This window comes from Hetaerina americana, unplaced genomic scaffold (genome assembly GCF_022747635.1).
Source record: "Hetaerina americana unplaced genomic scaffold, ioHetAmer1.1.p SCAF_28, whole genome shotgun sequence".
In the NCBI taxonomy this organism is placed as follows: domain Eukaryota; kingdom Metazoa; phylum Arthropoda; class Insecta; order Odonata; family Calopterygidae; genus Hetaerina; species Hetaerina americana.
This window is the reverse complement of record NW_027286852.1, coordinates 3,858,343-3,885,324: the sequence shown is the minus strand read 5'-3', so window position 1 is coordinate 3,885,324 and position 26,982 is coordinate 3,858,343. Positions and strand designations below refer to the sequence as shown.

Here is a 26,982-nt window from a genome sequence, read left to right as displayed (position 1 = left end):
CCGGATAGCGTCCGTAATGCGGCCGCCCTCGCAAAGCTGCTGCCATCTCCCGCCGCTTTAGACGAACCAAATCCCGACCCGCCACCAGCCGAGAATGAAATGCCGCGGCAGATACGTAAAATGGACTCGATGCTATCCGAGGGTATGACGATCAAAACTCTAAAAATTTTAACGTTTGTTCTTTTTGTCAGTTTGTTTCATCCGATAAAAATCTTGAACTACACTTCTTGTAATTAATTGTGAGACTCGAATATCAATACACCTCGTAAATGGTGGATGATTGCTTAGAATAATGAAATGGGTTGTTAATGAAAAATGAATAGACCCATATCGTTTCATATGATTTTAAAATAAGGTAATAAGATTAAACCGCTTAATGTCACAAATTCAAAAGCGAATGGAAATCACGATTTCATGGGTCCAGTTTGCGCGGATAGTTTATTTTTGAAAGGACCTCCACACGTTTTTGGCTACGCATTGCCTAATTGGCCTGACTAAGAAGACAGACTCACGGAGGAACATCTGGAAGGGGTCTAGGATTCAGGATCTGCGGCCCGTTATTGAGTTTTAAACTGTTAGGCACTCCCACGAAATGAAGCGCCTCCCACGATCGCCGAATAAAGAAATGACAGCGCCCTGCTCACCTCCCCTCCCGAGTGACTGGTCTCACTTCGATGTGGAATACAGCCCTGGAATGATCTTTGCGCCCAATTTGATTTTCGCGTGCGGCAAAAGTCCTTCGTGTGCACGTCCCATCCATCCGAAGGTTGGTCCTACCCGGTTGCAAGGCAATTGAGTCATTCTTCCACGGAAGTCACTTGTGCAGGCATCAGCTCACGACATCACTCGATTCCATCCCGTAGTGCATCCTTGGCATTCGTCTCTCATTATTCCACTTCGCGTTTCCTTCAGTTGGGATCATCAGTAGGCTAAATTACTAGGCGCAAATACGAGGGCCGTCCGGAAAGTAACCTCCGTTTTCGTGAAGCATTAGGAGTAGTGGAAGAGGGAGCCGATCAATGGTCGCTGTATTGACGCACACAGTATTGGTCAGTACGCCTCGAGCTGCAGTGGTTGGAAGGTCGCGCCGCTTGTCCTTTGTTTACAACAGCTAGTCAACATTATAATAGTTACCGCCATATGTGAAGCCAGTTCAGTGATACGGTTTTTACTGATTAAAAAAACTTCAAATCTGCTGACATTCGCCATTGAGAAATTGGTGTTTTATACGGACCAAATGTGATGAGTGAGTGACAATGAGAGTTGTGCGTCAGTGTTGTCGTTCGTTTAAGAGTGAACACACAAATGTCCATGATGGTGTCACAGAAGTGGCCGCCCCTGTCTATGGTGGAGAACAATGAACTGATAAACCTGAAAATTGACGAAAAGTTCGTAAAAACCGGCATTTTCCGATATCTGAAATTTTAAGAGAGTTTTTCACAGATTTCTACGACTTTGTTGAATGGGAACACAAATGAAAAGTTAAGCCACCACATGTTTTGTGCTCGTCTCGACGAGGAACTTCAAGATGCCATCATCGGTTGGCTGCGATCTCAGGCGGCAGGATTTAATGCTGAGGGAATTTGAAAAAGAGTTTAGAGTTGTAGTAAATATTTAAATATGCATAAAATAGTGGAGAATTCGAATTTTGAGATGAAAATAATGAATTGTCTATGTCTCGTATTCCAGTGTGTTCTTCATAGAATAATGGATGTTACTTTCTGAACAACCCTCGCCGTATTCACCCATTTTAAAGTGCTCCCCATACGACTCCCTCTCTACTAATTCCTCAAAGTACTTGTTCATTCGTTTAATTGCCCATTTTAATTTCGTCGCTCTTCCGTAGCACCACGCCATTTATTAAATACTTGTTACGTTGTTATTTGGCTCGTTCCATTATTCAACTACATTTTGAAGTATACCGTTTGTATTCGCTACACCGTAAAGAGAAGATGTAATGCTATGCTGATAAAATCCATTACCTTGACTCTAAACCTCCATTTCCAAATTCATTCTTACATTAAAACTCTACAAAAAAGTATGAATTTCAACTACGAGTATTGTGTCTTTCTTAATTTTTACATGAGTATTTCGCACGGTTCACAGTATTTACATAAGCATAGCACATTCTAAATTGGCAAATAGTATATGTATTGCAAATATGATTTTAGATTTATTTAGACCTCAGTGTGTTAGAAAAATTTTCAAAATCATGAATGAAACCAAAAAAAACTCTCAAATGAGCCATTTCGTGGTATATACCATTTCCACAAACAGTTGTTTCGTATCTCTAAACTGTTAGATTGGCCACCGTGCGTTGAAGGGAAAAAGTTAGAAGAGATGGGCTCTAATTCTTTATTAAGTTTCAATTCTTGCACTATGATTACTCATCACTTATGCCGAGTAAACGTTTTGACTTCACCCTGCCCGTTTCCAAATCATATTATGCTCTCGGAAAACAATTGCGTATTTCTACTCATACATTTGCTATCGCCTGGTAGATATGGTAAGGTTCCCCATGGTAAACTCATTCATAAATTAAAGGTCGCGGATATAAACAAAGGCGCCATAAGTTGGGTTAAAGATTTTCTTTCAGAGCGGGAACAGAGGGTAGTCCTTGATGGCGCTAGTTCCGACAGCGTTCGAGTCACGTCGGAGGTATCTCAGGGAAGTGTAATCGGGCCGTTGCTTTTCTTGATTTTTGTTAACGATTTGAACCGCGTAGTGAAAAGTAAAATTAGGATGTTCGCGGATGACACGGTGATCTATCGGGAGATATCTGGGGATGAGGATAATTTTATTCTAGCGCAGGATTTAGATTGCATTACTAAATGGTAATGGTGTTCTAACTGGGGATTGACACTAAATTATAATAAATGTTCAGGGGTAAATTTCTTTAAAAGATCAACGGGATTTGCTTACAAATTAGCTGGAATTGCCTTGGAAGTAGTTGATACGGTAAAATTCCTTAGGTGTTACATTCACAAAAGACAACTTGGGGGACTTACATACGTAAAGTCTGTGGTCAAGCATATAAAAAATTGGGATTTATTAGACGCATTGTCGGCAAAAGTGACTCGAAGGTCAAGGAACGTTGTTACCACGCTCTTGTAAAGCCTCATTTAGAATACGCATGCAGCGTGTGGGATCCGAGTGAAAAAGGCCTCATTCGGGAAATTGAGAAGGTTCAACGCCGGTCAGCCCGTTTTGTGAAAAATTCTTACGATAAAACGCAAAGCGTCACCGAAATGCTCATGGAGTTGGGGTGGGAATCATTGAAAGAGAGACGATTCAATGCAAGATTGAAATTATTAAATAAATTCAGATCCGCATGTTTCAGCACCGAGGTCTCGCAAATTATTCGTACTCCTACATACATTGGTCGCTTGGACCATGCATATAAAATTCGGGAAATAGATGCCAGACCTAGCCGACTCAAGGACTCCTTCTTCCCACGGACAATACGGGATAGCAACTGCAGGGTTATAGATAGCAAAAATTCCACTTGCCACTCTCAGCGTCTAAAAAATAATTAGTTCTACTTAAATGCATGCTCTCCCACTAACCTTGTGTGTTTTGTTATAATAACCCATTCTTTCCGAATGAATTCATTCATGTTCTGTTCATCTGTTTTTAAGTTTCCCTTTCAATCCCTCGTCCCTCTCCGCGGGGGCAAATTCCTGCTACCTGCAACGTTGGGTCGCATTCCCTGCCTTTTACAGACTCTTTGGGGGTAGAGTGTTTCGTGGTGCATTTTCATGTGGTGGTGGTGTTTCACATTCTTGCTTGTTGTGTCCTGGCTTCCGCGTTGTAGGATGGCTTTCGTGCTGCATCCTGGGGTGCAGTTTTTTGTTGGTTTGCGGTATATGTGTTTGCATGGGTATTGGATGGAGGGATTTTTGCATGAGTGTGTGCGCTGCTGTGGGTGTAATTTTCCGTGTTGTTTTTTTTGCATGTGGTATTTTTCCTTTTTACGGTTGGTGACCTAACACCCCCCGCCACAAGCCCTTGCGGCGGCTTGCGGGTATTATGTAGATGTATTCATATTTTTTCCACACAGATTACTGCATTACGCGTGTAATGCTTTACCTCTTCGTGTGAAAGCTTTATACTGCCATAGCATTTGAGCCTAAGAAGTCCAGAAATGTACGCTTCTGTTTTTCGTTTCCCGCGACCCCTCGAGTGCCTCTCCAATCCTCGGGAGAGTTCAAACGCCGCGGGGCCGGGCGCGCCGACGACAGTCGAAGCAAGCCCTTGTCTCCATAATAGCACCCATCCATCACAAGGCTCCTCCCCGCGGCGGACGCCGCGTGCGAAGGGACGGCGCCGCGGTTCAGCCACGATCCCCTCCCCATTTGTCGTGCCTCCAGATTCGAAGGACGCCGCCCTGCGCCCTCCCACTGCTGATTGCCATCGAACACGTTGAGGGGGCCGCATTGTTTACCTATCGCCGCATCACCGGCTTCCGGTCTGTCGGAGCGATTGATTGGCGGAAATGAAGACCCTCCCAAGGATGTGCGGGCCCCCTCCCCCTCTTAATAACCCCTTGAGACTTAAATCTGTTGCCGAGAAATGAAACAAAAGACGCGCGTCCTGCGGGAGGGAGGGGGGGAGGGGCTGAGGTTTGAGGCGTCGCCAGGGTGTTCCCTGGTTTCCCCTTCGGACGACCCGCCGCGGGAAGAAAGGGAAGAGGAGGAAAGAGGATTCCCAGAAGTTTTGAGCTTTTTGCCTGATTTCGGTGACCGAAGTGAGGTAAGGAGCGAGGATGCTACTTAAGGAAGTACGCCCTACTCTCCACATGCCTGCATAAAAATGTGTCCAAGTACTTCGGGTTAACGCACGCATTCGGGCTTTTCTCCATCACGGAAAGTTTGTGCAATGATGAATATTCCGACTATGGTGTTTCAGCAAATGAAAATATTAGGATATTAAGATGATCATAATTGAATTTGTTAATTTTGATGACAAAGATACTCGTAGAACTATTAAACCAATCCGAACTGTAAATTCTGGCACAAGGCCAACAAAGTTTTTTCGGACGATTGTTAAGAGTCGGAAATGACCCAGTAATGCTCTGTATTTACCATTTCATATTCCACCAAGTATGATGATGTGAACATTTAGAATAATTAAAAGTGGTTTTCTATTCAAACGTGAATATTTTGGCAGTGGTCATTTTGACTTAAAATAGAGATTTGTTTCGAGTTGTTAGAATTAGCCAAAAATATTTAACTTGATCTTCGGAATCCTGAATGAACACTGAACTCTGTAGTGTATGAAATATTTATACCCTGCTTATCACTTATTTTGCTCCAAAGTTTCAAAGCTACGCATTATTGATGCTCAGTTTTAATGACTATTTGCACCAAACCGATATTTTTTCTAAATCTCTAGAGAGAGGTACACAACCTGCAAGGGTGCTTATTTCGCGGTGTACCACCGTGTCGCCTGCAAATATTCTAAGGTTTCTACTAACGCGCGAGCTCAAGCCATCCAAGTAAAAGTGGCAGCCTTTCTTGGGGCGCGCATATCTGAAGAACGTGAGGAACCGCCATTAGGAAACTCGGCCTCATTGGACGGGGAAATGTAATGCGAAAATAAAAGAGAGGTGTTATTTCGCTTTGGTTAGGCCACGTTTGGAATACACCGCAAGTATTCGGAATCCTTGAGGAAATCTTTGATAAAAGAATTAGGTAAAGTTCAGAGAAAATCCACTAGATTCGTCAGACATTGTTACGATAAGAAGACGAGCGTGAAAGGCCTTTTAGGGGAATTAGCCTGGGAGCCACTTGAGACGTGGAGGGAGGACAGGCGAGACTTTGAGAAAGGTTCAGAGCAAACGAGTTTAATTATGACGCCAAGGGAATAATTATGGCCCCACATTATATGGCCAGATTAGACCATAAAGATAAGATGAGGGAGATTCCAGGAGAGATAAATTCGTTCTTTCCCCGGACAATCAGGAATCATAATAGTAAGAAAATCAAACTCAATGTTTCTCCGAGCGGGCACCAGATCAAACACTGAGTAGACGTATATTGCCTCCGTAGGCGCATGTACATGTGTATGTTTACTGCCCGTTTAAGCATTTACATGCGTGTAAGCTAAAATTGATGTTACTTGAATAAATACGAGAGCGGACTACAACCTTGACGTGGTGGAAGGGCTTGTGCGTTCCGATGACCCCTAGAGCTGTGCTGGTGGGAGTAATAATAATTACTCCTGGTAGGGTAACCCATGCCAGAGAGGTCGAAGGTTAGGAGCCAGACGAAAGGTAGTCCACGATAGCGTCTGTTCCTCAGTGAGGCGGCTGCAATGGCGTCTGACCCCAGTGGGGCGGCCAGTAAGTGATGGTGTCACGTTAAAAACACTATTGAGGAAGGCAACGGGAAACCACCTCAATTTTCATTCCCAAGATAAATATGATGAACAATACAGAGATTTTGAGTCCTGGCAACTACGGGGCTCGGCCCAACCGGCCGTGTGTCGTGCCCGGCAGAGGGGGAGGCAAGCCTTCCGCGGTCGTCATCCCACGAAACCCTTGCAAGGGAAAACCAGCAGCAGCAGGACAGAAGACGCAGGAGAAGAAGACCAAATTAGTTAGAATAGGAACGTGAAATATTAGGACAATGATGAGGACAGGGAAATTGGAGAATGTGAAGCGAGAGATGGAAAGGGGAAATATAGATATTTAAGGTCTATGCGAGGTGAGATGGAAGGAAAGCGGGGATTACTGGAGTGATAATTATAGAATAATAAACAGCGGCGGGGACGAGAGCCAACGACGGGTTGCCATAGTATTAAATGAAGAGGTAGGAAGAAGCGTAGTCAACATAGAGCAGGTAACGGATGGAATACTACTAGTGGAGATAAAAGCAGAACGGACGAACTTGGTTATTATTCAGGTATACATGCCACCGAGCAACCATAAGGAAGAAGAGGTCGATAGGATATATCATCAGTTAGAGGATATAATCGCGTGTGTTCCTGCGGGGAAACATTTGATAGTGACGGGGGATTTGAATGCGACGGTAGGCGAAGGAAGAGATGGTGACGAGGTCGGGGACTACGGTTTAGGCACGAGGAATGACCGCGGGGAGAAAGCAGTCGAGTTCTGCAGGAGACAGGGGTTAGTCATCACCAACACTTGGTTTAGACACCACAAAAGACGCAGGTAGGCATGGAAAATGTCAGGTAACTCAGAAAGAAATAAGCTAGATTATATCCTGGTTAGACACAGGTTTAGGAAGAGTGTGATAAATTCGCGCAGCTTCCCGGGAGCGGATGCGGACTCTGACCATAATTTAGTTGTTATGAAATGTAGCGTCCGTTTCAAAAAGATAAGCCAGGGGCGGCGAGTTAGAAAATGGAATGTAGAAGAATTCAATGGTTTGAAAAGGAAGGAATACAAACAGGTGGTAGAGGAAATCATGGAGAATGGTAAAGAGCTAAGTATTATCGAAGAAAAATGGGAAAGTATCAAGAAAGGGTTGTCTAAAACCGCAAAAGACACTTTTGGAACCGTTAACGCTAAAAGGACTAGGAAACCATGGATCACGGATGAGATGATTACGAAGATGGATGAACGGCGAAAATGGAAGAATGTAAATACAGAGTTAGTCAAAATGAAGTACAAAAAATTGAACAATAAATTGAGGCGGGCAACAAATAAAGCAAAGTAAGCATGGTGGAAGACGAAGTGCGAGGATATGGAAAGTCTGCAGATGAAGGGTGAAATCGGTGCGCTGTACAGCAAAGTTAAATCGTTATCGGGAAGTAAGAATGGAAGATCTATGGTAACAGTTAGAGATCTGGCGGGTAAGGTAATAGTTGACGCAGGAAAGATCCAAGAGAGATGGAAGGAGTATATAGAAGAACTGTATAGCAAAAAACTTAGACCAACAAAGTTAGACATTGAAAAAGAATATGACGTAGAGGAAGACAGCTTAGTTCCAGGCATACTAGACAATGAGATAGAAAGGGCATTGAGGGAGATGAAACTAAATAAGGCCGTGGGGGTGGATAACATTCCCGCGGAACTATTGAAATGTTTAGGAAAATGTGGGAGGAAGAGACTATATGGGCTTATTCGTAGTATTTATGAGGAAGGAATCTGGCCGGAAGGCTTTGTGAGATTAGTTATAGTTCCTATTCTAGAAATAAGTAAAGGCCACGTCATGTGAGGACAATTAGTTTGATATCCCACGCAGCTAAAGTTGTTCTTAGGATCATAAACAAAAGGATAGAGGGAAGCGCAAATGATTTCTTAGGGGATGATCAGTTTGGGAATAGGAAGGGGAGAGGTACGCGTGATGCCATTGCAGTAATGAGATTATTAATCGAGAGAAATATAGAACACAACCAGGAGGTATTTGCCTGTTTCGTAGATTTCGAAAAAGCGTTTGATAGAGTGAATTGGGAAAAACTAATGAGTATATTGTAGAAAATAGGAATAGATTGGAGGGAAAGGAGGCTAATCCGCAACCTGTACATGTCTCAGACTGCTCAGGTGCGAGTGGGAAACGGGGAGTCAGGATGGGCAGTGTTAGGAAGCGGTGTAAGGCAGGGTTGCCTATTATCACCGATGCTGTTCAACCTGTATGCAGAGGAAATGACCAAAGAGGCATGGGAAGAACTGGAGGTAGGAATGAAAGTGGGCGGGGAATTCGTAAAATCAGTTAGGTTTCCTGATAACCAATCTTTTTTTTGTCAGTCAGCCAAGGGGTTGCAAGCATTGCTGAGTGAATTGGAAATTCAGTGCGACAGGTATGGGATGAAAATCAATATTAATAAAACAAAGGTTATGCGATTTCCTAGAAAGAAAAAGGCTAAGCCAAAATTTAAATAGGAGGGCAAAAACTAGTGCAGGTAGAACAGTTTACGTATCTTGGTATTGCTTTGGATCAACAAGGTCAAAGTAGTAAGGACGTAAGGAGAAGAATTGCGTTAGGCAAAGAGGCTTTCATTAGAAGGAGGGAGCTGATGACGGGGACGTTGAGTCAGGATGTTAAGAAAAGACTCGTAAAATCTTTTATATGGAGCGTAGCTGTGTACGGCGCGGAAACGTGGTCATTGAAGCAGGAGGATAGACGTAGATTGGAGGCTTTTGAAATGTGGGTGTGGAGAAGAATGGAGTAGGTGAAATGGGCAGAGAAGAAAACAAATGAGGAAGTACTTGGTATGGTGGGCGAAGAGAGGGGTTTGTTGGGAGCAATCCTATGGAGGCAGGAAAAGTGGATAAAGGGGGTATTGACCGGCAGTGGGATGTTGAAGACTGTAATTGAGGGGAGAATGTTAGACTAACGAGGAAAGGGAAGGATCAAGATAGGGATGTTTGACGGGATGAAGGGAGGAAGAAAGTACTCAGAGGTGAAGAGGGACCTAATGTAGGGTAGAATGTTGTGTTTTGCTAGGGGTCACAAATTATTTAATTTTTAATTATATCCATCCAAAAACCTACTTTAACCGGTAGATAACCTAATAATAATAATAAATACGATAGCGGATTCGAGTGCCTGCTCGACTGTCCCGACTTGGCACCAGCAGACTACTATTTCCTATTCCTTTTATAAGTGAAATCCTCCCTCAAAGGACATCAAGGAGCTTAAGCGCCCTCAAAGAAGCTTACACGCGAATCCTTAAGAACTATTTGCCTACCAGGGAGCCTTCGAGTCGTGGAAAAACCTCTGGCAAAAGTGTGTCGACGTTCAAGGTGTGTACTTTGAAGAATTTTGAGCAATGGTAGCAATATCTGAAATAAATCTTTTCTTCCTCTCCTTCTCAGAAACTTTTCCCGAGACTTTTTAGGCAAACCACGTATCACGAGCTTTTAGTGCTCTGTATTTTTCACTCCGGGAGACGCCAGTTCCGAAGAGACAAGATAAGCCCACCACTCCAACGCCTGCCAAAAGAGATTTGGGAGCGCGTATCTTTGACCGCCGGAACTGTTTGGCACTCTTCGCCATGTGAGCATTTTGTGGTGGCAGTTGTCCCACGGCAAAGTGAACTTCACTGTTTACCAGTTTGTGACAAACTATTGCATGATCAAAGTGTATTTCAATTGAGATTTGATATTAGCAGTAGTGCTTTAGAGAAAGGGTTTTGCGTCCAGGCGGAAGCAATTATTCAGCCATGGATAAATTTCAAAGACCCCCCATGGGGCCTGGCAAAAGGTTCATGCTTCAATTGAATCGTGTTCGAGAAATAAAGTATTCGTCGAGAGGACCGTAGACGTACGCACGTGGTTCCTTAAACTCATAAAGTTCACGAAAGTGCGTCAAAATTGGACTCTATCCCGAAGAAGTACATGACTTTCACAAAAGGCAACTGCAAAAATTTCGGGAGAATGGATTGTTTTCAGATATTGCTACATCGCCTCAAAGTGCATCACTTGAGCGTCATCATACTTTCGCCAGGGGCTTTTCCACGACTCGAAGGCTCACTGGTAGGCCCTGCGAGTCGTATGAAGGGTAAGCGGTTCGCGTACCTTTATGGCCGCCTTTCAGGTACGCGTGCAAGCTTCTTTGCTGGAATTTAGGGTCCTATGGTGGTGTTCTTTCAGTGAGGATTTAGCTTTTATAGGGAATGGGAAATAGTTGTCTGTTGGTTCCAAGTCGGAAGTGTAAGGGGGTTGGGGGATTGTGATGCCGTCGCAGAAGGTCTTCGCAAGAAGACACTTGGCTCTGCTCTTGGCCGTCCGTCCAAAGACTTCCTGGACACGAGTTAAGCGAGGATCTTTCCCATCGATAATATTTTCAGTGATAGTGGTGTGCACTGTCATCTTATCAATACCAATACGATCTGTGATCACGCGCACACTTAACCGACGGTCTGGATTTATTACTTGAAGCTCACGTTGGGCAAAAATGTTACCGACACTTTTTATACAATTCTTGAATGTATCATTCTACGCATTCTTTTACGCACGCGCGCTCATCAGGTGCAACTCGCCCCCCTTTCCTAAGGACATCTGGTCTTCATCTAAGAAGTGATCGCCATTTTATGCTGTCTCCTTCTGTTGTTGATTCTCATTATAAAGTTTTCAGGATGCTAAATTTCACCCAAGGACATGTGCGTGAGTGCTAACACTAGGGATCGAAGTGGGCCCAAGGCTTAACTCCTCACCCTAACTCTTCCCTCAGGAATTCTACGAAAGAGCCCATCAAATCTCTTCCTCAATTCCTTCGCACACCCTTCCGCTGAGATGTCCCCGAGCGTTTTTCGCTCGCCCCACCTCTTTCCATGCACCTATTTCCCCAAGAGCGCACCACCTATCGTTCCCACCTATAATTCTCAAGGCCCTCGGACCCAGCCTGTCATCATCCAACTCTTAGTTCAGTCTCTATCCCAGCGACCTTTACGATCTCAGCAACGAAATCCTTGCACGTGTGCGCGCATGTATCCACCAGTAATAGATCTCTCGCTCTGTCTTCTGCAGCTGCTATTGTTTTCCTTATCGCATTCACGATAAGCTAACTTGAACTTGAGACCTCACTTCAGATAAGCACTTGGCCATTGTTACGGAAAATGTTTCATGCTTAATCGATGCATCAGAACCTATTTAATACCTGTAGTCAAACGGGATACATTTTTCTAGTTGAATTTATTCGAATGGGTCCCCAAATCATCTGTGATTAATTTTTATTGATATTAGTACCCTGCCAGCCACCGTTAGGGTGTGTGGCAGTAGGTGGATGCGCCCTGGACTAATTTTGACCCGAATATGACCCAAGCGCGGTCGGACATTATTATTCTGATCCCTCATCGTTCTTGGAAAAAATGACATCTTAAATCTATCTGTTTTACACTTAATCACTCTAATTTTATTAGCATACTCTCCTACCGTAGTACAATTGGGGTAATAATACATTTTCAGCATCACTGCTAAAGAGATGGCCTTCTTACTTATGCAAGAGATTTAATCTGTAATTTAGGCTTAGCTCCATTTAGTGATTCCCAGCCTACCTCCTCTTATATTTTGGATACACTAATAAGTTTATCATAACAGCGTTTCACTAATATAGCTCTTCTACGCTGCACGCGATCCAATTCGTCAATCAATCCAACTTCGTGCGGATCCCATGTATGTACTTGAGGCACAATCCAAACGAGGCCCAACCAGCGACAGATAACATTTCTCATTGACCTTTTCATCACATTCACCAAGTACTACTCTGATAAATATTAAGTTTTTGTTATCTTCTCCACATATTACCCGTATGTTTTTCACCCAGGAGTGTCATGCAATTTAGCGTCACTGTCGAAGCTCTTGTGTTGTAAGCCACGGCTATCGAGAGATCCACATTCGTAAATCGGCCATTTTCACGAATGCTTTCGTTGATTTTCACCGCCACTTCATCTGTCACGTGGCTAGACCGATCATTGCGGTGTTCTCGTCGTGAACCTTGGTGCTGTGGCCATTTTAAAACTGAATGCACCACCGCCTTCATTCATTACTCCGCCTCCATACACTCCATGCAAAGTTGCCTTTGAATTTCGATTGGCTTGTGGTATTCTCCCAATAAAAACCTAATCACAGATTGCTCTTCACAACTCGCGGAATATTCTATTTCAGCGCACATTTCAACAGTTTGCAATGTGAGCAAAGTATAAGAAGAACCACAGTCTGCACACACACACTACCACCACAGCAGGATGTGTAGTACTGAGTGTAGGGACGTTTAGACACTTAGAAGATGGCTTCTTCATCATCATCTCGCTCTACCCACCGCCACGATTGGTCGAAACGTAAGTTAAATCTTTCTTGACGGCCCGTCGTATGTTTATTATTTTACAATTAGGAGCCGATTCCAATTCATTCTTTCCTCCTTCATAGAAATAATTGCAATTGCGTAGAAAGATCAGGTAAAGCAGAACAGGTAAAGCTAATGCGTCTTAATGTGTGTTAGGAACGCCTAAGCCCCGACAAGTTTTTCAGTACATCTAATTTTGATGAAAGAGGAACTCCTAATTATTTATTCCTTCAAACTCTCTTTCAAGCAGTGATACACACCTTGTCTTAAAACGATTATATATGAGCTATGGACCGGCAAACTCCAAAAAGAGCTGCACTCCCTGGATCAAGGAAGGATTTAGGGAAGACGTGTTCCCGTGGAAACAAATGTGCGTGAAAACAAAGGAAAAGAAGAGAGGAAAACGTGAGAATGGCTTGACATGGGGAGAGTGCCCCCCTCCCCGCATTAATGAAATAAGTGTGATTGGAGCGATTGTTGGAGTTGGCGAGGGAGGGAGTGGGGGGTGGGGGAGAGGCTGTAGGGGGTGGGTTGGGGCGGGGAGCATTTTATGGATCGTTGTTTTATTGCTCTTAATTTTGGTCCGAAATGAAACCGCGCGCCACGCTCGAGTGAGGGCGGCGGCTGGGAGAGCAATTCCCTCCCGCCGAATCCAAAATTAAGCGAACCCCTTCCCACGTCGGACCCTATTATGGAAAAGGTGCGGGGAGATTGAAGGAGTTCTCATTGCCACTCCAAACATAGTAATTTCTAATCTAATCCCGTGAGTGAATTTTCAGATTCATCTATTATGAGAACGTTGGTGGAGAAAGAAAAATGGAAATAGAGCCCGACTCGGAAAGGTATCTCTGTTTGAGATAACCCCCCATGCTTCTTATCCAATCGCAGGAAGGGTTGCCCATGCTCGTATACGATGTAGGCAGAGTAACGACATTATTGCTCTCGATAGGTTTTCATTTGGTGCTCCAAAAATGTCTCCCAAATGTGCCACATCTACAAGGTTTGTACAAAAGTATCGGGGAATGTTGAAGTAAAATAGATGCAGGGAGGGAAGCCCCCGATGCGCATGCGCCCTCTGGAGAGGTCTTCCCTAAGGTGGCTGGCTCAGGGAGCGGAAGCCGGCAGTTCTCAACTCGCCCACACCGAAGTATTTACGTGAGAATTATCGCATCTCTACGGCCCCTAACACCTGCAGCCCTCACACAAGGGAAGGTCAAGGTAAATAACCTCTCATAAACAGCCTACTTTTTGCACTCATGAGTTGCCTCAATATTTGGAACTTCTTATAACGTTTCCCCGCAGAATAACTCCTCTTTAAAGAAACTCCCGCCGCAGCCGAGTTTTAGGCAAAAATGTTCCCTAGAATTAATCATGCTTAAGACTGACTATGGAAAAATCCGTCCTGGTCATAACGGAAAGCCATCGCTATGAAAATTTAAAAGGAAACGGCATTTAGACTGAAGAACATTTTGCTATTATGCACATTAAGCAATTCCTGATGACCTTTTTCCTGCTAATTCTAAGGTGCAACAAACAGAACGCAACACATACAGAACTAATTACGCGGAGTGGCACAGCGAATGTTGTTTCGCCTATTTCACGTTATTTCGCATCGACGGTAGTGGGTTTTTCAAATTGCTTTCCCTGGATTCTACGTATCCAACGCTACCGGGAGTTTATTCGTGAATACTGCACTGCCTACGTAATAGTTTCGGAGTTGGGGGAGACCTGGGGTCGAGGCTGCGGTGAGCATCAGATCTTGTCACGTGCGTAGCTGCGACCGAAATCGAACGATCGGGGGAGGTGAGGGGGTGGATGGAAGGGGAGGGAAAGGGGGGGGGGACGGCGACACTCAGTTGCAAGACGCGTCAAAAGAGGGGAGAATAAGACGGAATAGATTTTGGATTCACCTCCGACTCTGACTCAAAGACCCAGGTGCGTAATTTTGCCGGACGGAGCCAGATTTTATCCTATGAATGGCAATGACTAACTTCACTAATAATTTGTGCATCACTGAAAACTGTCTGAATATGTAAATACATACTTCTTGAGATGCAAGATTGCATATTTCTTGAGATGCAAATATCGTTATGATCTTGTTATCGTCAAAGTCTTGTTGTTCTGATAAACGTAGTAGCGTATGCTCACCGCCAACACAATGAGCCAAATAATAAGAACACCAGCCAGGGGCAACAACTTCTAGATACAACAATTTCAGAGTGTAAAAATTCGCCCTGACCGGGATTCAAACTGAGATCCCTCGATGTCCGGCCGAGTGCTTTAGCCAGTTAAGCTATCGAGGCGTCCACTTAGATTCTGATATTTTGGGTTCGAATCCCGGTCAAGGCGAATGATTTTCATTCTCTGAAATTGTTGCATTGAAATGCACATTAGCGGATGACTTCGTAAAAAGTCACTGTTGCGGTATCTCCCGCAGTTTATTTGGAATTTGTCATTTGATGTTATTAGAAATCAATCGCATATCGAAATCAATCGCAAGTTGCTTGGAATATTGTGGATCTTTGCTTAATCAACCATCCCGAAATTACCACACATTCATTTGTAACGGAATGAATAAGTGAACTCAGAGCAATTGAAATGGAATTATCTGTTTCGGTAAACAAACTCGTTAAACCCAGAGGAAAGGTATACCTATTCGAGAAAAGTAACGTCAAGGATTTTGCCGCGTGTCCTAGAAAAAGCCTACAATTACACATTACGAAAACGTTCAACGCTGGGACTGAGGCTATATGAAAGCATTTCTAGGAATTCATTAAACACGGTATAGAGACATATATCCCTACCAAAGAGAAAAACGATAGTCACGAAGCGCGTGGTAACAACAGGGAAGTGAGAAGGGTTTTAAGACAACAAAAGAAATTGCACTCGAAATACAAAAACACTGAAAAAATAGGCCAATGAACGACTCCTGAAAGTGCACGACAAAAATACTTAACACATCGGAAGGAAAAATAAGGAAGTGATGCAAAGCGCCTTAATAAAGTTCAAAAGAAACATTCTGTGCGATTACTGGGAGAATGACCCTAAGGCATTCTGGTCGTACGTTAGGGAATTGCATGGAAAACGTCCAACCATTGAGTCCCTCTGGTAATATACACATACAGACAGCACCCAAAAAGCGAATACTTAAAATAATTTCTTTCGAAGCGTGTACACTAATGACAGAGAGACACTTAGTGAAGGCCACGTCACACCTATCGCAAAGATGGATAAAATTAGAAAAGGGTACTCAAAGAGCTCGCGACTGAAATTGAGCCTTTTTTGAATAAATATTTAACGAATCGATTTCAGAATGCGTCGTTCCCCTGGACTAGAAAAGAGCCAACATCACAACTATTTATAAAAACGGAAATAAACAAGACCCCGGTATTTACCGACCAATATCGTTGACTTCCCTCTCCTGCTCATTCTGGGAACAAATTATGGTTAGGAACGTCATGACATTCCTCGACATACATCACAACCTATTATCCTACAGATTAAACGGATTCAGAAAGGAGAGATCATGTGAAACGCAGTTGGGACTTTTTTACGCGACGTTCTACAATCGGGGGAAAGTAACAAACAAGTAGATGCGATATTCCAGGATTTCAAAAAGGCCTTTGAAAAATTCCCTTACGCTAAATTGATTCACAAGTTACAATGGTATGGAATAAACGACAAAGTAATAAACTGGATTTTGGACTTCCTTACTGACTACAACAACTAAAGGTAGTGATAGGTGGCTCAAGCTCTAATTATGTTAAGTGACATCCAGCGTAGTACTTGGAGGGGTCACATCGGATCTTTCTCGGGGAAAACATATACGCACGATTTGTGGAGGGGAGCTTAAAAAAGCTGGCATTCGTCAAGCGCTTAGTCGAAAGGCGCAGCGACGAAAAGGTGAAGGAAACGTGCTATTTATCTTCAGTAGTGCCTCACATTGAGTATGCGGCGAGCGTTTGGGACCCTTTTCAAAAAACATTAATTACAGAATTGAATAGGGCACAGATAATGGCCGCTAGGTTCGTGAATAGCTCGTATCAAAGGACACAAATCATCACGCATTAAATACAGAATCTTGGGTGGGAACTTTCAGATATGCGAAGACTCAGGGCTAAATTAAACTAATTAGAAAGACATAAAGCGTGTGGTTTGCATCCGAAATTTGAGATATAATTAGGCCCCGTAATTACGTTGGCAGGGCCAACAATTGTTACAAAATAAGGGAGTTAGATTGTCGAATTGATAGATTCAAGTATTCGTTTTTCCCGCGTACTGTTCGTGACAGGAAAAAAGGGAGAACATCTTAGAAAATAATGGGTACACGTTGTTGAAAACAGGGGTTTACAAGATTTAACTCCCACAAAACACTCTCCAAGTCTGGCGTCCTAACGTCGCCCGCCGTGCGCCCTTGTGTCAGGTAGGTGAATGCATATTAAGTCTATTGTATTTGTGGATTGTCAGTCCGGAATGCGTGGACTGGTAACCGGTAATTAATGTCTGCATTACATGTGCGTCTGCCCTCTTAAACGTATTTCATTTTCCTCTTTGTGTAGGCATATGAACTGCTGCTAATGATTAGACACTCGAACATACAGGCACTACCTGTATGTAGGCATGTTGCATGATGGGGGTTCGGTCGCCCCCTTCTCACGCGGTTTTTGGTGGATCGCGGAGTGCCAGGTGCATGAGGAGTTAGTGGCAATTAATGTAGAATGGCTGGTGAGATACCATCCCCTGCTACACGCCCTTGCGACGGCTTGCGGGGTATTATGTAGATGTATCCAAAATGCTAGAGGAACTAGGCTGGGAATCACTCAATGGTGCTAAGGCTAAATTACAGATAAAATCTCTCGCATAAATTGGAGGGGTGTCTCTTTAGCAGTGATGTTGAAAATGTATTATTACCCCAATCGTACTACGGTAATAGAGATCACGCCAATAAAATTAGTGATTAATTTTAGAACAGAGAGGTTGAAGACGTCATTGTTTCCACGAACGATAAGGGATCAGAATAACATTGTCCGATCGCGGTAGGGGTAAAAATATTTGGGTGAAAATCACTCATGTATGTATTCACCCCCTGCCACACACCCTAGCGGTTGATTACAGGACATATACAAATAAAATGCAAATAATAACAGTCAGCTTGAGTGCTCCCCACGAGTTGCACCAAGTGGTGCTTAAATGGTGAGCCAGAGAGGAGAGTATCACTGCACCGCGAGACAAGCGCTCAATTACAGAATCCCTCGGGCGCAAAAGAAATAGAAAGTAAGAACTCATCAAGCAGCGATATAAGCCCAGTATCAAATGCTATGGAAATTGCTTATGTATTGGTTCAATGCGGACGTGGTCGATCATTTGGAGACTCACCAGAGGCTCTTGGTTCCGCGCCCGGTGAGGCCTCAGGGAACCCTCAACTTTCCGCGGCTGTTTTGATTTTTCGCGTCTCCGGATCTTTGCGAAACCGGAAGCGCGAAAGGGAATTCTCCCCCTTCCCTGACCCGTGGATTTCACCCACCACCATAGAGTTACTTATTATTAGCAAGATGGTCCCTTTTCCCTATCAATGCCAGTCTGGGTTGGTTGATTGGGGTGTTTTAAATCAACCAACGCCCGCGGTAGTGGCGGATTTAAAGCACCTCGAGGGAATAAGCAGCTGAAATCTTCTCAATATTTCTTCGACATTTTTGACAAATCTTGAACATCAAACAATCCTTTTTTAAATTAAAAGCGCAGGTTGTAATGGTCATAAGAAACACCTCCGCTGATGGGGTTTTGAAATTAAGTTTTGCAGGCGGTAGACGTCAAATTTAACTTGATGCCAAAAATTCATCGCTGAAATTCAAGGACACCTTGAGTGATGGGAATATTTCCTTTAGATGTAGTAGTTTATTTGATGCTATAATAAGTAATGGATTTTGTTATCAAAAGAACCCAATTTTGCACGTGCCTTATTTCGGATTGTAACTGGGATTTATAGCTTATTCAACAGGATCAGATAAAATTAAGTGTTCAATTCGGAAGATTTGTAAACAGATAACATTCGTGGGGAGTGAATATTCGATGAAGGACAGCATTCTTGCTGGAGTTACGTAAAATATTACTACGGTCAATGCGATTGAAAATTACGTAATTGAAATGTCAGCAGCTGCTTGGGATTCAATTAGTTCCTGCTCCAGCGCTGGGAAAGCCAGTGAATAGTTAGTTCCTGGTATCTACGACCATCGGCTAATCGAGGAGCGCAATTGTTTCCGCTCCGAGCGCAAAATCAAGGTTTCTTGTTTTCACGCGAAGGAGACACTTATCAGATCGTCGCGGCTCTCGACCCTCTGGAGGGTATCGGAGCATCCGACCAAGGCGGGAGCGGCCCAAAGCAAATGCGACTCTCCCTGTGAAGATGGGCACGCGGTGACGGGTTGCAATGGAAGAAAGGACCGAAATGAACGGCATTGAGAGGGTGCGAGAACAAGACGTAGTCGGCCGATCAGAAAGTATTTCGATCAATGACACTGAAGCAGTCATTATGACCCCACAATACCCGGGGAGATAAGAGCACAAAGATAGGATATGGGAGGCAGAGTCCAGCACAGAGAGATACTCGTTCTTTCCCCGGACAGTTAGGAAGCATAATACTAAAAAATGTAATCGCTCTGAAGATGTTACTCTGCAAAGAAACCTAGGTCGGAACAAAAAAAAACTATGCGGATAAACGAAGCATCTTCTTACATCATGAAGGATTACCAATATGTCACGCCTGAAAATATATTTTTCTGAATTCATATCGAAGAAATGAAATTACGAGATGGCCCTGCCAGTGATACAATGTTTAGATAACTCTTTATTAGACTGACCAGAAGTACTGAATTTACTCAAGTTGTAGAAATATCCGAATGCATTTGTAAGTTTTTCCCATTTCTGCAAACATGCAGTAGTTCCAGCTTGGAAAGCAGTTTGGCAAGCTAAGAAGGCTCACTATCGGTGAGGGGAGAGTTGTAACAGAGAAATATGCACTTAGAAACAGAGGAGCCGCAAGCGAAAACGCGTGTACGGATAAGAGGGACTGTTGGAAAACCAAACCAGGGAACGAGCTGAGCCCTCATAATCAGGTGGCGCAAGCGAAGAGTGGAGCTCTGGAGGGCAGTCATTTGAGGGAGGAAGAAAGATGGGGAGGAGCCGGGTGCAGGGGAATAGAGCACAACTCACTGGAAAGAGGGGCGGGATGGCTCTGGCCCTCAAAGCTCTATTGAAGTCATGAGAGAGGTGACGAAAGGCACAGACGCAAATTAAGAAATGGGAAGGATAGGGGGCTGAAAGCGATCAGCAATCAAAGCCTAAAATAAGTCATACTAATTAGCAAAGATTGTGGATCAGCTTAAAAGATTTGTGCAAAGATTGTCGGTAACAATTTTTTTACAAACGTGTGCATGAATGAATACTGCATTCAGACCGTCGGTTAAATGTGCGCATGATTGCAAATATTATTGGCATTGATCAAATGACACAGTGCACACGCCATTATCACTGAAAAGTTGGCGATGCGAAAGATCTGCGCTAAACTCGTCCCGGCAGTCTCGACGAACAATTAAGAGCAGAGTCGAGTGTCTATACCTGTAAAGACCTTCTGCAACGGTATTGCGACGATTCCCCAACCCCTTACAGTCCCGACTTGGCACCACCAGACCAATATTACTATTCCCAAATGTGAAACCCTCCCTTCCTCAAAGGACACGACCATGGGACCCTAAGCACCGGCATAGAGGCTTGCACGCGTACCCTTAAGGACATTCCGGAATCCGCCTACCAGAGAGTGGAAAAGCCGCTAACAGAGTGTGCCAACGCTCAAATGATGTACTTTGAAGAATTTTGAGCAAGTTTAGCTATATCTGAAACAAATCTAGTGTCCATAAATATTTCCCAATACTTTTTATACAATATATGTGTTAGGAATCGAAATGTTATGGAAGGTAAACATGGCATCCTAGTAAAAAGGGAATTTGACGAATAATCGGATGATCCTAGTATAAAATCTGGGCGATATCCCAGGATATTCCCAGCAGAACCAGTTCCCTATTTTCCAATATATTACTTGTTATTCTGAGTGCCTCATTTGGCGATGAGAGAAGTCTGTATCGGACCACGAGCGGGAATGTGCGTATGCCATGGTTAGAGTTGATCTTTGCGCAGTCTCAAGAAGACCCTCGACCCATGTCTTATGGTGGAACTTTGTCGGAGGGATGCGTATTGTTGGCGCCTTGTATGAAATTCAAATCTTCCCAAGTGTACTCATAACAGAATGACTCACCGGTGCTGAGCAGGGCGTACATGACGAGGAACCCGACGAGGACGGCCAGGAGGTGCGCCAGCCCAGAGCCCCTCCCCAGAAACTCCTCCCCTTCGTCCTCTTCCTTCCTGGCGCCCCTCTGCAGCACCTCAAAGAACACCACGTAGATGAGGGTGCCGGCCGCCATTCCCTGCAGCACCACCACCTCCACCGAGGAGGTGGCCGCCTCCAGGGAGGTCTCGGACACGGCCGTCCCGATGCCGATGCCCAACGGCGTCACCAGCGCGAACGTAGACACATAGAGGACGAGCAGGGTCGGGCGGGTCAGGGTCGTGGCCAGTTCCACCCCCACGCAGAAGGCGATGACCAGCTTGTGCGCCGCGATGGCCCCGCACAGCACCCAGACGTTCCTCGAGTCGGACTCGAGGCCCACGGCGAGGCCCTCGAACACGGCGTGGAAGGAGAGGGCCAGGACGGCCAGCAGCCCCGCCATGGACGCCCTGAGGTCGCCGCCCCTCCCGCCCTCGATCACGTGCACGTGCCCGTGGTGCTGGTGGCTGCTCTTCTCCGATTGGTGCTTGGGCACCGTCGTCGGGTGGTACACCAGCTCAGCGGAGGAGCGGAAGAGGTCTTTGTCGTCGGTGCAGCACGACTCCTTGTCGCACACGTCCGTCCTCTGCGAGACGCCCGAGCACCGCCTGGCGCCGACGGTGCGGTGCATGGCGTCCTCCGTGGCGCCCACCCCCCCGTGCATCCAGGCGTGCGCCAGTTCCTCCACGAGGTAGACGAAGAAGAACCCGCAGAAGAGGAACATCTCCGGGAGGCGGAGGGCTTCCCCGCTGGGCAGGAGGCCCTTGTCCTGGAGGGCCTGGACGCTCTCCCGCACCTCCGGCTGTATGTGGAAGAACGTGGTGCAGAGCAAAACCCCTCCGCCGAAGCAGAGGAGCAGAGAAGTGATCAGGCGACCCAACGGGGACTCGAAGGTGGACCCGCGGCCCCCGCCGCGCCTCCGGCCGAACAGGTGGAGGGTCAGCCAGGGCGCGATGCCCAGCAGCAGGGGAACCCCGCCCAGGATCACCATGGACACTATCTTGGCGAGGGTGGCTTCGGATATGGCCCCGCCCTCGACCGGCTCCGGGGCCTCGGCGTGCAGCGCGGCCTCCATTACGCCCGCGCCTCTTGACTCGGTACTCCCCGGGTGCTGCTCTGCCGAAGGGACCCGCTCACTCGCTTCTCCCTCCCCCTTCCTCTCGAGCGATTCTCGCCGCGGGCTGTTTGTCGCTCCTCCGGAGTATTGTCGGACCGTGGTCGAGAAAGTTGCGATCCGGAAAGGAGTGTCTGCTGCGTGAGAACTCGCAAATGAGCGACTCGTGATTGAGAGATGGCTCTTCGTGAGCGCGTTGTTTCGGACCGTCTCCCCCTTCTTCGGCTGTTTGTCACCTTGGCGTGGCGAGAGGGGTCGGGAGATTATTTGTCTCGTTTAATCTCGCGTCTCTTACACAAGAGTCTTACAGTTTATCTATTTTTATGAGTTATATCCCCGCGATAAAGAGATCTCATTCTAGATCTTATGATTCTGAAGAATTAGGATGAAAGATCATCGTAAAAAGTGGCTCCATTTCTCATATCACATGAAAAAGTGCTGGGAATTTCTACGTTACGGAATCAGTGCAAATGACTTCCTTGAAATGTCTTCGATACTTGGTATACCACTGAGGAAAATGACCTGCAAGCCCCGAACTGAACCCAGATCCTCATTTAAATCCCCTCGAATCCGTTATAACGATCCACATGCGTCAACAATCTCGCCCATATTCGCTCCGCCACTCTCCCGGTAGCCCACATCTTCCTTCCCTGCGCTCTCCGTGCTTCTCTTTCTCATTGGGAACGTTTTATATCTTTTGGTGGCCAAAGGTGTTATCCGTGCACATGCTATTTATTCCTCCTCCCAATCCCAAATTTTAAAAATTCCTAATTTAAGCTGGTTTCAATTTGCAGGGAACCGCAGCCGTTCATTGTGCCCTACTTCTCGATTATCTGCTTTGAACTTGAAAAGTAAACGGTTTAATCAGATTTTCCCACCTTTCCACCAATCCCCTCCTACTCTCCCCTCTCCTTGCCCTGGAATTTGTTTCTCGTGACATTAAATTAGTCAATAAAGTTTGGCGAATGTGTTGGAAAGGATGATTAAACATCCTTGTATAAACCATGCACGTACCTTATAAGTAATCATGAAAAGGGACAATATGTCGTCCAACAAGCAAGGCCACATTTAATTTAACCACAGCGAAAACAGAACGTGTGTCACACCATATAGAAATATCGAAATCATGGACAGTTTTGGGTATTTAGGATGTTGAGATTGTGCTTTTCATTAGTGACTAGTCAGCTCTCTGAATTGAGGCGGCGGATGTAAAACAATCCCTTTTGATTACTCTCTCCATACACAACTGGAGTTGAAAAATTCCCAAATTGTTTATTTAATTCCGTAGCCGACGTCATATGTGAGCCTTGCAAAAAGGTAATCTGTGATCGACCACAAAGACGTTCTTTTACCACCTCACTAACTGAAGATTCTACAATTTCGTTTAAAGTATGTTTTAGTTTTTATCCAAAGAGAAATATATAGTATACTTAATTAGCGTTAGCTCTTATATTCTGCCAAACTCTGAATTTTGCTTGAAATGCATTTTAAGTGGCCTTCAAGAGTGTAAAAGTATTTATAAAAATTACTTTTCCCACTATAAGCACATGCAAAAGATATCTAGTCCTTCATATTTGAACTGAGCAGCACATGAATCCTTTTTTCCTTTCACGCATAAAAATTAAATGATTTCTAATGCTTTCGAATTTCTGCTGACATTTCGTATTTTGGAGTTAAGAATGTAAAAAAATCTGAGTATTTTCCCGTACTAATATTTCTAAGGCCATTCATACTACTGTTAGGCACACGCTTTGACGGTCTATTTATTCACGGGGTGAAGTGTCGAGTGGAAGAGGTGTCTCTCGAGGAATTTTGAACGCCCGATGAAGATAATGCATATGAAAAAATAACTTATCGTTCTAAATCTTGAAATGTATCTTGCCGAAGTTTAGTTTATTGCACATCAAAGTGTGTTAGGTATACAAGGACGTATTACATCGTACTGTGACGATCGCGGAGTAAAATCATTTATCATTGTGATTTTACCGTTCGGATTGCCTAATACAATGGATTAGTGATTTTTTTCGATACTTGTTTTGCATTTACATAAAGAATCACGTATGACAACGGATCATCTAGCAAAGGGCTTAGAGTAATGCAGAGGCAATGAGTTGTGGACTCAAAACGCGAAATATGATACGATTTCGAATAAAGCTACGCGTCAACTGTTTCTTTGATGCTCAGTGCTAAACAAGTCGGGTGGATTATGAAAGAAATTTTGGAAGACGACCAAATTTTCTTCAGAATGATAAGGAGGATATAATATTTGCCCGTTCTTTTCAACGTTTACGCGGTGTTAACGGTAAGAGAGACTGTGGAAGGACTGTTAACAGGAATGATAGATACAGGGGATAAATCATGAAACTAGTCACATGTGCAGATGATCAAAATTTAGTTGGTCCTTCAGACATATGTTTGAAGTCTTTACCGAGCGCATTAGAAAATCAGTGTGGGACGAGACGGGACGAGAATTAATCGCATGAAAGCGGAGGTAATGAAGTTTTTCAAGAAATGTGAAGGTTTGAATAAGCATCTCATATGCATACGAACTGCAACAGCAGGAACGGTTCGCCATTTTAGGAAGTGCTTTAAAGGAGACGGACGAAGAAGTGAGGACATTGAAAGAAGAATTCCTTTCCTTCAAGAGGCTTCAGTGAAGAAGAGGGAGTTAATGAAAATGTCGTCTTCCGTAAAGGCGTAAAGAATAGGTGGGTGAAAACATTGATATAGAGCGTAGGTTGATTTGTCTCGGAAACATGGTCGTTGAGGCAAAATTACATATGTGCCCAGATCGGAAGAGTTCTAAAGTTGAGTGTGGAGGTTGATTGAAAAATAAAGTATATGGAAAGAAAAATAAACGAAGGAGTTGTAGGCACGACAGTGGAATGATTCAGAGGCGAGAACGAAAAGTAAGCAAGGTCGAGGATGGGAAAAATAAGGTGTGTTGAATGGATTGATGAGAGATGCAACGTAAGAGGAGCTGAAGAGTGGTTTGTTATTCTGTACGGAGTTTCAGTGTTATTGCTACGTTAGGCGGACCTTTGAGGAGAAGCAGTTCTTTACTCAAAATTTTAAGTTCAATGACTTCAACGGGCACATGATTTGAAAAATTGTACATTAAATATCGTGCAGTTGCTCAGTTATTTCAGGAGGAGGAGGAGGAGGGGAAGTTAAAGGCGCTGATGATGCCACTGCCAAGGACTGAGCGACGGCGCACAGCGACCCTCTCCGTCGAACCGGGTCCAAACAAGCGCGCTCCCGCTAATTGCCCTTCCGCGACGCTAAGAGGACATTAGAAGCCCTCGCCCGATCCGTGAATGACTACCCGTCGATTCGCACCCGAGAGCCCACAGCATTTAGTATGTCACTGTGCAACGCGAGGGAAAACACGTTTATAATACTCGATGGGACGCCTTTGAAGATTATCGACTTCATCTAACCAATGCCCGGAAAATATTAATTGAAAAAGTGAAGGGGAAGTGTTATTTTGCATGAGGGGGACTTCCTTGAGTACCCATCGGGTGAATATTCTGGACTGCGCGCGGAAGAATCTAATCCCCGGATAAAAAATAATAAAAGGAGGTCATAAGCACAATACTTGAAACATTCGCTAAGCATGAACATGGAGCGTCCCGCGATAGTTAATAAACCAAAAATAAAATGACTGACAACCTAAACCTCCCCGCAACCCGTGTAGCTACTTGCTGCATGGCACGTAGATGCCATACTACCTGCATCCGTCGTGGCATATACGTAACCTTATAACTCCCGCCTACTGGCAGGCAATACTGATTTTTTAGCAAACCTTGACCCTCAATGATAGATGCCAACCATGTATAAGGAGAGAGCTGGGCCTTAAAGTTTGTCCAATATCTAGGACTTCGGCTTCAATCCTTTCAAAGTCCTTCGAAATGGGGTTTTACGCGGAGCGATCAGTTGGGAAATATTTTCCAGTAACGGCCAACACGATTGATTTGAGAAGTTATGTGATTAGCCATTGCAAGGCGTCCAGCTCATTTGAATGAAAGGAATGCAAATAATCAACCAGCCATAAGTACAGTACAGAAGGAGCTAATGCTATCTCACATAACGAAGCGTCACGCACTTAATACAGAATCTGGAGAAGAGAACCTTTAGATATGCAAAGACTCAGGGCTGGATTAGACTTATTGCAAAGACATAATGCGAGTGGTTTCGCATCCGACTTTGGACATGTAATTAAGCCCCCTAATTACATTGTCCTACCTCAAGGATCAGATCAGGGTTTACTGGAGAAATGTGACAACGATGGAAGCCATTTCGTTCGTTAAGTATCGAACAAGGGACTTCCTTCATAAATGCCGCGTTCAAGCGAGGAATAGGAGCGACTTCGAAGCCTCCTTTATCCAGTTAAGCCTGCGAGACGTCTGAATTTTCAGAGGAATTAAAGGGACAAGATGTTATGGCATATCATCAGATGACGCTGTTAAAGTTACTGTCACGGCATCTCCCGCAGTTCTTTGAGTTTCTCTAGCGTTTAAAACGTTGGCTTCAACCTCGTAGACTTTAGCGTGACGCTCACGACTGCAAATACTTGCGACATTATATGTATAGTATTTCATCACAATATCTTGTTCCTATAAAGTCCCTAAACTTTCAGTGCATTACGACGCATCGGTAGCTCAACTGGCTCTCGGCGGGGCGTTTCAGGCCGGCAGTTTCCTTGGACCCAAGAGGATAGAGTAGCTTCTTTAGCAGAT

The 26,982-nt window shown here is 44.6% G+C and overlaps 1 protein-coding gene across 1 annotated transcript; it reads right to left on the bottom strand.

The window, feature by feature from the left end:
* Nucleotides 1-20,968: 20,968 nt before the first annotated feature.
* On the bottom strand, nt 20,969-22,204 carry LOC139689853 (zinc transporter ZIP1-like). The gene has a single exon (XM_071586948.1). The coding sequence runs from the start codon at nt 22,202-22,204 to the stop codon at nt 20,969-20,971; it is 1,236 nt and encodes a 411-aa protein (XP_071443049.1).
* Between the last annotated feature and the right edge of the window lie 4,778 nt (nt 22,205-26,982).

What these genes read in the sequence shown, in the direction of transcription:
- LOC139689853 (XM_071586948.1), bottom strand. Translation starts at nt 22,204, where the DNA reads ATGGAGGCCGCGCTGCACGCCGAGGCCCCGGAGCCGGTCGAGGGCGGG.